Source organism: Lissotriton vulgaris, chromosome 1_1 (genome assembly GCF_964263255.1).
Source record: "Lissotriton vulgaris chromosome 1_1, aLisVul1.2, whole genome shotgun sequence".
NCBI classification, from domain to species: Eukaryota; Metazoa; Chordata; class Amphibia; order Caudata; family Salamandridae; genus Lissotriton; species Lissotriton vulgaris.
The window spans coordinates 1,091,347,774-1,091,359,816 of record NC_141685.1 but is presented as its reverse complement, the minus strand read 5'-3'; the positions used below and the strand labels follow the sequence as shown (position 1 = coordinate 1,091,359,816).

The 12,043-nt window shown below is 43.1% G+C and overlaps 1 protein-coding gene across 1 annotated transcript in view; it reads left to right on the top strand.

Annotated features, from left to right (window-relative positions):
• The window catches only part of MEI1 (meiotic double-stranded break formation protein 1), a 3,731,473-nt gene that overhangs the window by 3,297,196 nt on the left and 422,234 nt on the right, over nt 1-12,043 (top strand). The window contains exon 28 of the mRNA XM_086963480.1: nt 9,529-9,635. Coding sequence (XP_086819606.1) covers nt 9,529-9,635 — 107 coding nt within the window. The remainder of the gene's footprint in view (nt 1-9,528; nt 9,636-12,043) is intronic.

Sequence of the window (12,043 nt, the reverse complement as noted above, 5' to 3'; positions counted from 1 at the left end):
CTGTTCAATTACCATTAATTGTGAGGGTGGGGAAGGAAGAGATCCTCTTAATGTAAAAACGGCTGGGCCTTGGAGGGGCGAGGATTTGTCAATAGCAACTTGGAATATTGCGGGACTCAAAAATAAAGTGGATAATCCAATTTGGCGGGACCAAATAGGTTCCATGGACCTAATAGCCCTGCAGGAGACCTGGGATACTGAAAATCTACTGACTCTGGACGGGTTTACCACCTTCTCAACCCCAGCAGTTGGATCCTCGAGGGGGCGTGCCAGAGGAGGTTTGGTTACTCTGATTTCTGCCAAAATCCCTGGGACATACACGCAAGTAGCCACTGGTTGTCCTTACTGTGTTGCTGTCTTAATCTCCTATAGGAATCATCACAATGTCTTGGTCATAAATTTTTATAACTCATTTGACAGGGACAGCCCAGTAAGTAATTTGATGATGTTAAGTGCTTTTCTGGCCAACTTTAAAGAGTCGGCAGAGCATGACTGTACCATTTTGTTGATGGGAGATTTCAATATTCATAGATGTAAGGAAAACTGCCCCCCCAATGTGTTATTTGGTACCCCGGACGAAGAAAATACCCATTTTGAACACTCAGAGCAGGGTACCTTTCTGGAAATAATGTTGGCTGAACATGGGCTTATTTTACCAAAGGCGGATGATGAGGATATCCCCACTTTCACGGGCCATGGTAGTGGCTCTGTGATCGATTATATTTTCCTCTACAGTACTAATGGAGCCCAAAGCAGTAGCTACACAGTCTTAAGGTCCCATTTCAGTGATCATAACCTTGTGGTTTTAAAAGCAAAGAATATATTTGTCATCAAGGATAGCTGTAAAAACCTGACAGATAAGCATGATCTGCGGTTAACGGATCAAGCACGCAGAATCAGATGGTGTAGAGTAATCCCAGATGAGTTTTTTTGTAACTTGTGTGAGAGTAGTAGGGATGACCTGATGCTGTGTTTGGATGAACGGGCTGGGGATGGCGAAGTAATGGAGGCGTATAAAAAGGTCTGCATTGATATTCTCTCCAAATTGACTGTTCATGGTAAAAGTAGAACACAAGGGAATGACGGCTGGTTCGACAAAAAATGTTCAGCAGCAAACCGTAAACTTAAGGCTGCCCTCAAATTAGAACCAGTTGACAGACGGTTAGTAGCTACCCTTAGGAGAGATTATAAAACAACAATTGATGAAAGGCGGCGCGAGATTAGGGAAGACGCTTGGGCTGATCTAACCTCTACAGAGGTATTAAAAAACAGCGCCAAGTTTTGGGCGGTGGTAAATCAACCTTACTTCTCGGATTCCAACAACAATGAATTGGATTGTGGTATCCAGGACGAACGATGGCACACACACTTTAGTTCAGTTTATGAAGACGAGACCCAGGTGGTAGAACGCCTGACCGCATTCCCTCAATTACCATACACCCTATCTGTGAATGAGGAGGAGGTGGCAGTGGCCATTGGTTTGATGACCAGTAACAAAGCCCCCGGGCCCGATGGCGTCCCCTCGGACCTTTTTAAAGCTGATACTTTATTTTGGTCCAAAGTTTTAACTAATGTTTTTAATAGAGTCTCTAAGACGGGCATTCCTGAGTCATGGTCACAGTCGGTAATCGTGCCAATTTACAAAAAAGGGGATAGGGGGGACCCTGGTAATTACCGACCCATATCCCTTATTGACTCTGCAGTTAAGGTTTTGGGGAGGGTGGTTTTAGGTAAATTGACCACCTGGCTAGAGGAGACAAACACACTTTCACCTCTACAGTACGGCTTCCGCAAGGGACGTGGCACAATCGACCAAAGCCTAAATTTACAGCTGCTAATTGGGAAGTACACCTTAGCTAAACCAGGTTCATTGTTTATTGCTTTTATGGATCTGTCCTCGGCGTTTGACCGGGTAAACAGATCTAAATTGTGGGACCAGCTCCTTAATATCGGAACAGACCCCAATATAGTTTACTTTCTAGCAGATCTCCATAGGGATCTTTCTGCAACGGTCCGCTATGATAGAAAGGGGAACTGCACGGAGAAAATTAGCATTATCAATGGCGTGAGACAGGGGTGCATCCTTGCTCCCCTGCTTTTCACACTATATATCAACGACCTTGGCAAAGCTTTGAGTGGAGCCTGTAAGGATATCCCGAAGGCTGGGAAATATTTGTTGCCTGCCCTACTGTATGCGGATGACGCTGCACTTCTAGCTAGAACCTCATTAGGACTCCAAAGCATGCTGAACTCTTTTTATGTCTTTATGGATAATCTTGACCTGAGTGTTAACTTTGGGAAGTCTCACGTCATGGTAGTAGGTCACAAAGCCAAGGCAAGGAAAAATGTGATGCCACTTTTTTGTAATAAACACAAGCTGTCGCGAGTCTCTAGATTTCCCTATTTGGGGGTGGTCTTCGATGAGGGCTCTACGTGGAACCCCCAACTGGTGGAGAAAAAAACCTCCTTGGCACGTTCAACCTCCGCAGTACTAAGATTTTCCCGTAAACTAGGAGTGAAACCCATTGAGGCAGTACTAAAAGTATACGCTTCTAAATGTATTGCAATTGCCACGTATGGGGCCGACTTGTGGGGCTTCAAACAGGTCTCATCGCTCCAAGTCTCAGAGGACAATTTCTTAAAAACTCTTCTTTCCCTGCCTAGCTCTACCGCAAACTACATAGTTCACCAGGAGTGTGGAGTAGGCTATTTGGAAGACAAAATTGCCCTGGCCCCCTTATTAAAATGGTTGGCAGTTTGGCTAAACCCAGAGCTTGATGTAAACCATGAAATCCTAAAAGATTGTCTAAGCCTGGATCATTGGGACAAAATCACCTGGTTGAAGTACGTGCAACAAATGTGTGTAAAACTGGGACGTCCAGAATTGTTTGATAAACCTTCAAGCTTGGTGAAAGGGGATATAAAATGGGTCAAAAACACCTTCTTGCTGAATAGAGGAATGGACAGAGAGGGCAGGGAGCTGCTTAAATCCTCTGTCAGGTCCCATCAGCTGATTGTTTCACCCGACCCCGAACCGGAACTGTACCTTAAAGTGGTGAACAACGCTAATCATAGGTACTTGTTAACAAGGTTCCGTTTGAATAAAATACATCTCTTAATTTCTGGCCGCCCCGTTTGGACTAGAAGTAAGGATTTAGTATTATGCACATGTGATGGTTGTTCAATCATGGATACGGCTCATTTTCTGTTTTTCTGTGACCACTTCAAAGGTATTAGATTTAAATTTATTATACCATTGCTAAAAGGAAAGGGTTTTAGGCAAGTGAAGCCAGCCTTGCTGTACCTCCAACTCTTGGCAGAGATCTGGGTCATTTTTAATGTGGCTAAATTTTTAACTATCGCAATGAGACTTAGCAAAAAGATTGCTTGGCCTTAGAGGACTTTGTATAAACATAAAATACCGTCCGAAACCTTAACCAAGGTCACTAATGTGCACATTGTTGTTTTTAAAAGGAAAAAACTTTACACTCTGTATATTTCTGTTTTTATCCATGTTAGCTGCTATATTTTTTTTATGGGCGGATTATGGATTGTTTTAATGCTTGTACACTTTTATGGTTTTTGTGATTTAAACCGAATAAAGTATCTTTTGAATTTGAATTTGATTTCTAAGAGTTTCCAAGAGGATGACACCTACATTACTCGCTTTTGTTGATACTCAAAAGAACACAATCTGGAAAAACAAAAATAATTGCAAGGGCATTAGGCCATTTTTATTAATTGTTTCTGCTAGGAGGTTTTAATACCAATGGTATTATATTATAAAAGTCAAGCACAGAAGGTGAAGGGCTTCACACCAGGCGACACTGGGAGAGGCTGTACAGATTCATATCTCTGGTTTCTGCTGACCGCTACCGGGACAGAAGGCACTTAGCCTTTGCTCACTCATTTTTAAGTGCTGCTGGCTTCATGGAATGAGAATAGCCGACTTTGCTGTTCTATAGAACATTGAGCTTCATTGTTCAAAAACATATGCGGGTGCATCCATCCCTGAAACTGAAAATAGGTTGAATGTTTTGCTTTTAAAACTAGTTTAGTGCTGAGAAATAACAGAATGATTATGATCGAGTAAAAGAAGCAATTATGTTGAAGTGGTATTTTTCATTCACGCTTCTGTAACCATTGCTGCTGCCATACTATTTGTCTTCTTTGTGATCACAATTTATATCTTGTGCACTAGACTAGGATTTTGATTTTAAAATAAATATTTAAAATGTATCCTTTGTGGTCTAGTATTCCTGAGTGTGTTGATCCTTAATGAAAGATAGTGTGGGATTCCACTAATTGTCTCTGTAACATATCATATGATTGATTATTACCTAGAACACATCTTGCTGAAAGATTGCTCAGCAGATTGTGTAATGGTTGCAATGCAACTGGTTTTTTTATTCTAGTTGGCACTCTGACTAAGTCCTTGGTGTCAAGGGGTCTAGAAAACTAACATCTGTGTCTCTAGAAATATCCAGAGAAGTTGTCAGTGGTTTTATGAAAATATCACATATACAGCCCTTCTGGATCTAGGTTGGACACCACTCATCTAACAAGGGATTGTAGTCTAGAGCCTTTAATTAGGCACCCCAACATTTTTTCATACGTTTAGAGAGGACAAACTGCTTGATACCTAAATGCAGGTTTTAACTTCGGTTGTCCAGATATTATCGGATGTGGTCATTTTAAGTTGAACCTGACAAACAGAACTACAGTTCAATTTTAGTGGAAGCATAACAGGTGAGTATTGCTTCTTCCTGGAGTTCACGGAGGGCCACCATTTCCATTTTGAAATGGGCCCAATCAAACTTTCAGTCAGGTCTCTTCAGATACATCGAGCCAGGGAGCCCTACATATACATGGTGGATAAAAGCTCTAGACCATGAGTGAAATAATCAGCATATTTCCATGCCTTCAAAATCTTTACTATTGAGTGATCTGCCAGGGGAAACAAATATTTAATCCAAGAATCGCCAGTTCCTCCAAGTTCATCAGAAAAAAACAATATCATCTTAGTGTTTCATTTCAACAAGTTGAAGGCACAAACTGGCCCATCCTATCAAGTAGGACAAGAATAGAAATGTCTTTTATCCTGGTTTTTGATTTTGGCCTTAGGGTCACACTCATCTGTTATTCATGTGAAGGCCTAGGTCTGGCCTTAGTGAGATCCTGGACTTGTCTTTGCCTAGAGAGGTGCACCATGCATACTCTCATTTGTTGGGCAGTAGGTTACTGCCCTGTCTTGGGTTTAGCATGTAGAGCGGTGATAGTAGCGTACCATGTTTTGTGAATCAGTAGTTGTGACAAGTTTGTTTTCTATCTGTATCACAACAGTTAAGGCCTACTGGTCCACACTTATCACATTTCTCTTCTATGCATTAAGCATATCCTAGCACTAAGATTCCAATGCACATTATGCTTGTGCACATGTGTGTAGCCTGTGTGAAGTGTATTTCTATCATTCCTGAAGCTGGAGGGAGGACCTAGTCACTGAAGTGGGGAAAGAGGAGAGAGGGTTCCCTTTAGAAGGTCAATTAGGTCTTTTTGTTGCTATGGATGTTGATTAGTGTTCCTTTGCACAGCCATTTAGTAGATGGTGGGAGTGAAGGGTGGGACTGCAGTCTGTGTTGATCAGACAATTGATCTGGAGGGAACAGGCACAATTTCAGTATCTCAGTGGCATTCTCCACTTGCGCACAACTTCAGGCAGTGCCACATTGCCGGCCGCTTGGGCTGAAGAAACTGTGCTCCGGTCCTTGGAACATGCAGATCACTCTTGTGAGTTTCTCTGGACGGTTGTACCCTCAGCTCTAGAGTCAGCTGCTTTTGTTTGCCCTGGATGCTTGCACCTCTTACAGGGTTGGCACACTCTTTCCCTCTCTTGGCATGTAGGTCAAAGTCCAGCTGCTTCAGAACAGGGATACAGCTCTTCCTTTAAAGTCAAACTCAGGTGGCGTTCCCTCATTTCAAGAAAGCTGGCTATCAGCGGATAATACCTCAGGTTACATAGTAGTTCTCTGAGTATTCCGAGGAACACTCACTTCCTTGGTCAGGGAGAACGTGGAACTGGAGCAGTTCCCACTTTTATTCCGTCAAAGCAGACCGGATGTGGACACTCCTCTCCTCGTTCCTTTAGGAGAGGCCAGCCTTTTGACTCTCTCCTGATCACTATTTTGTGGAGCATAACTCATCATTTTGCTATTGGGGGCAAAAATAAGATGTCAAAATGTTGTCTCACAGATAGGAGCACTCGTTTCAGGACGGTGATTTCAATACCTGGACTGGAATGGCAACAGCTGGCAGAGTAACCCAGTACATGTCAGTAAGCAAACAAATGGAAAGGTATACTTTCAGAGAAGAACTCAGTCCTACAAATCAGTAAGCTTACCCGAGTCCTAAGTGGGTGAAGTGGTTGTGAGCATCTGTCGACCTGGATACTAGTGATGCTCCCCAGAATGCCCAAACATCAGAGAATTCAGTGTAACAGCAGATGGTCGAACTCCTGACACAGATTACCACACAAACACAAAGAGCAAGAAGGGTAGCAAGGAAAGGATATGTGATGGAACCGAGAACGGAAAAAAGTGCACGAACTAACGAAGCAGAAAGCCAATGCAAATATGAGTTGTTACCGAGCGAATCGGCTGGCGAAAAAAAGATATTTCAAACCTTTCTGCCACTATCGATTTGAACGTGCATTGCAACCTGGAAGTCCCAACCCTGCAGTGTTTAGCGGTCTAATTTTCCAACTACAGACAGATGGGGATTCTGTGCGTGTACCCCTGACTGTGGGCTGATGTCAGGAAGCTGTGTGAGGCAAAGAATATTCTATACAGTAGTCTTCAGAGGGGATCCAGGCTTTGCACATAGGCATGGATGTAGAAGGCACCAAGATTAGTGATACTTGGGACGCCCCAACTGAGGACCCATTCTCGCCTTTGTAAACCCTTGCAGCTAATCCCCCTAGCCAGCTTCCTCCATCATTTCTGTAGTCTCTGCTGTCAGTGCTCTTGACCTAAGACAGGCTGAGACTGTGATGGAGAAGACTCACTGATAGTTTGTATAGAAAAAACAGTGGTTCCTGTGGAATGATATACAATGAGGTTATGATACATAAGCACAATCGTAATATAGAGGGTTAGATAATGACGCAGGAACCACTAACACACTGATTACAGTGTAGTATATTTTATGGATTTTTTAAAGCAATAAAGTTAGGAGTTAACAATATACATCAAAATAACATTTGTGCATAGTGTCCCAAGTAACAAAGGGAACCTAAACCTAAGTGACAATGTGAATATTATATACAAGGTTTCCACAGTTTGTACAAGCTGACCATTATCAAAATAATTCCATGTGAACAGCAGCTATATACAATGATATGTGCTGGGAAAATGATTCGCTTCTTCTGTTTGAGAATGTTCCTATTTTCCTTCTCTTGTATAGTTCGAGTTGCAAGAAGAGTCACAATAAAAAAGTAAATGCTATTAGAAGTAGAACACTAATCATATGTTGAATGTCTTGGCAGTTTCTTAAGACTTCTGTTTAGTCTTGCTGCCATCTGACAGTAATTAGCCTTTGGGTTCTCTCTGAGAACCGAGGTTCTATATTTTCCATCCTCATCATCACCAATCTCTCTACTTGACTCTATACACTTACCCCCAATTCTCTGATATTTACTTCTGTGCTCGAAGCTTTAGCGTTCTATTTAGCCCATCCATGAAAGTATAATACTCCATTACTGCCCCAGCAACCACAGCACAATATCAAGTATTGAACATATGCATGATTAACCCAAACAACTGATGAGTGTTTGAAAATCATTCAACAGCATGGCACTTACTACTTCTCATTTCCCGATACACTCCAACCAAGAAACTTACATCAGTTAGTCATTACTTCATAACCACTAAGTAGGAAGGGGAACCCCTAGATAGATGAAGGTAGAGCAATAGGGGAAACTTAAATAGTCAAAGAACCAATGGGCTGCTCTAATTGTTTCAACAGATGCAATTAAGTCATTAAATGAATATGTCACTCCAACTGAATCATACGCTCAATCAGAAAAAATAATTATTATAAATCAATCCATTTATACAACATTTTATTTTTGTTTTGCTTATTGATCAAAAAACGATTTAATGCATGAATCAAATATATATACAATAAAATATATACAAGAGTTGTCGTGGCCCAACTGGTGGTAGTCACTATGGACTTCCTTTCATACAAACCATTCATACATTCTCACTCTCAAATGAACTCATTCAAACCGTGAAAGCACACTTCACATTCATCAAACGTTATACCTAATTATAAAACAAAATCCCTATACATATGCAGAATAGAACAAAACCTTTTTCCATGGGACAATAAAATTTATAGGTAAATAGTTCAAGACTTCTAAGGAAATTAAAGAGTTACAACATATCTTTTTAATAAATTAATTGGAAAAAGTTAATTAAATCCACATGAATTTGTTTTTACATGGATCAAACAATAATATACATATGTAAGGGACAAATCAGAGATCAAAACACGCCAACTCGCGTTTCGGTGTCACCACCCCCTGTCTGCTGTTTCACCTTCTTCAGGGCGTGAAAAAACAATCATATCAAGAGTCCATGGGGCCTATTGGTTAAAAGACGATAATGAATATAAAATGATTTGTTTTATAGACAACTGATACTTCTTTTATAAATGTATACATTTTTCAAATAATTACTGCATTAATGTATGTGTTTGAGAATCGCATGATTCAGCATCGGAGTGTTAAATAAAGAGAAACATGATGACATACTGGATTTATACTGCACGCATATCAAGAATTGTATGAAGAAACAAAAAAATGAAAAAGATATTGTATATATTTTATTGTATAAAGATTTGATTCATGCATGAAATCGTTTTTTGATCAATAAGCAAAACAAAAATAAAATGTTGTTTAAATGAATTGATTTATAATAATTATTTTTTCTGTTTGAGTGTATGATTCAGCTGGAGTGATATATTCATTCAATGACTTAATTGCATCTGTTGAAACAATTAGGTAGAGCAGTCATAACTTCATAGTCTCATTCAGGGCACCGTGTGCTACATCTAGGTTCTAGTACCACTACCTCCTTGGTCGGTTCCACTAGCATGCACTACTGAGAGCCAAGTACCTCTCTCCAGGAGTTTAAAAAAGCATTCAAATATCATCTCTTGCTACTAAATTGTTAATAGTGAGCAATGCACCAATTATCCTAAAACACTATAAATATGTACTTTCTATGTCTGACTGGATATAGTCATGTTTAAATGTGACTGTCTTCTCCAGTGACATCCATGCTGCAATAAATTCAAGCTACACTGAATATTTCAATGATCAGTTTTAGCTGCCAGCCCATTGTTGTATATAACACTGCTGTTTAGTATGTACAGCATGCTGTTTGAAACGTCCCCGCTATACAAAATAAATAAGATGTCTACATTTAATATAATATGAAAATTACATTTGAATTCTTGTGCTCACAGCTCTGCATATGGCGTCACAGCCTTGGAACCGATGCGTGCTCAACACAGTACTCAACTCCGGAGAGAACTCATTCCTGCAGCCTGGGATTCTGCGACTCATGGCTTTGGTAAGTAAATGGGTATGGCACTTAAAGGACAAACAAAGGCATTCCAGATGTTTTAAGGCATGGGCAAAACGGACAATTCCCCAGGGACCCCTGAGAAAGTGAACTTTCTGTCCATTAAACCTCTGCGTATTATATTTCTCCATATAAACCTCTCTCGCTGTCTCCTTACATGTACTTCTGACTCTTTTTCTTCACAGTGTAATCTTAAGGAATTTTGGGGTTTCTGGCAAGACATATTTCTAGTTTTTTTGTGAACCTGTTAAAGTTTAACATATAAATCGGTATTGTTTCGCATCTGTAGGAAAAAAGTCCTTTTTTTAAATGGTCACCCCCACTTTTTGGCTGGTGTCTAAGTACAGGTTCCCAGTGCAAGATCTCTTTCTCAAAAACTGTACAGTTGTTCCACAATTGGAAAGACCTTTAGCACCCCTTTAAATCCCTAGTAAATGATATTCCTGGGGGGTCGCTAGGTGGCGCACGACCAAGATGGCCGCACGCCTGTGAGGCTCTGGTCACTTGGCTTCTTGATTTGCCCTTTTATCCTGATCAACTGACTGCTGCCTCCTACCACAAAATGGTAACCACTTGCTGAGATTGCCTACTCCCTACCGCTCTGTTCGCAGCACCTTGGGACGCACGGCTGGGCTGATACAGACACAAGAGCCCCCGCCCGAGGTGGAGAAATGACCCCGCGATGACTCGCCAGCGGCTACACTTGCTACGCGGGGCCCTGGCTTCCCGCGTGTTGACAGGGCCGCACTGACCGGACTTTCGCATCACCCACCTGATGCAGATGGCCGCCCGACTTGCTGATCACTACTGCCTGCGAGAGAAGGCGGGGCTTTGCGGCAGTGGAGTGCAGCTCCTTGGGCTCCAGGACAGCACATTGCTTGGGGTGAGGCAGTTTGAAGCGCGCTCGCGCTTCCCCTGGGCTGACTGCGACTGAATGGGGACTCGCGCGGTGGCTCCTCTATTCCTGTGCTCCCCCCGTAGCGGACCGCAACATCAAGCACCAGCCGCTCCGTGACTTTGCTGCGCTGCCTGTGCTACACTGAGTATCTGAGGTGTGCGCGAGGCACATTCACTTTCACTGCGGGGGACGTAGTTGCTGATACTGCCTTTGCCATCTGAGACTACCGCCTTTCAGCCCGGCTGACGTGAGAGGCGCGCGTGCTACTTCCCTGGTTGGGACTTGCTGTGCTTCCGCGCTGCATCATTGCAATAGCCCGGGCTGTATGGACACTCACTGCTGATACCAACATATGCCAAGAACATTGGTGAGGAGACTCTGGGCTGACTGGACACTGAAGTCTGCATGAGGGCGGACGGTGCACTACTCCCTCAATAGACTTATCCTGTAAACTACTTTTGGCTGGACCTCCTATTAATGACATCAGGGTGCTACCTAGCTGCACTGCTCTTCGAGCTTGCTTTAGGCAATGATCTGCTGCTCCTCTGTGGTTGAGCATGCTAACTCCCTCCGACCCGCGGCCGCCATTTTGGAAAAGCACCCCTGCTCCTGCCATTTTCCATCGAGCTCCCCGACACCTGGTTCTTGGTGTCTGGATGTTGCTGGGCGCCCCTCCCTCAACAAAGCGACGCAACTTACCCCACTGTAGCAGAACACAACTGCATCCCTCCCTGTGCTGAGTCACACTACCTGCGGTGGGGTCATCATGGGGAAGCCCGACGGCCTCCAGACCAAACTACCCTTTGATGCCAAGAGGACTGTCACACGCTCCCATGCCGACGATACTGATCCACTGCCTAACACATCCTCCATTGTTCCACCGCCAACCTCGGAGGGTAAGGTCAAATCCCTATTACTAGACATGCAACGCAGCCTGTCTGACCTCGCCACAAAAATGGACTCAATGAGCACGCGCATGGACTACATAGTCCAAAAGGTGGAGAAACTTGATGAACGGATTAAAGAGACAGAGAAGCGCATTTCGGACACGGAAGACACCACCTCGCAGGTGACCCGCCACATTACGCAAATGGATAAGCTTCTAAAGGTAATTGCTGCCAAGAATGAGGACTTGGAGGCCAGAAGCTGGCGCAATAACATATGGTTACTGGTATTCCTGAAAGCACGAACACTGGCAGGATGGAAGACTTCCTAGAGCGACTCCTGCGTACCACCTTCGGAGCAGATGTCTTCTCCTCCCAGTTCATAGTGGAGCGAGCGCATCGATCCCTTGGCCCACAACCGGTCCCCGGAGCTACAACCCGGCCAATAATTGCACGCCTTCTAAGTTATAGAGATCGGGACGATGCCCTGAAGCTGGCCAGAGACCACCAAAACTTACAATTTGAGGGAGCCAGCTTTTCCATCTACCCCATGGCGGTGCAGGAGGCACGCCGCAAATTTCTACCGGCTAAGCCGAAACTCCGCAAACTCCAAA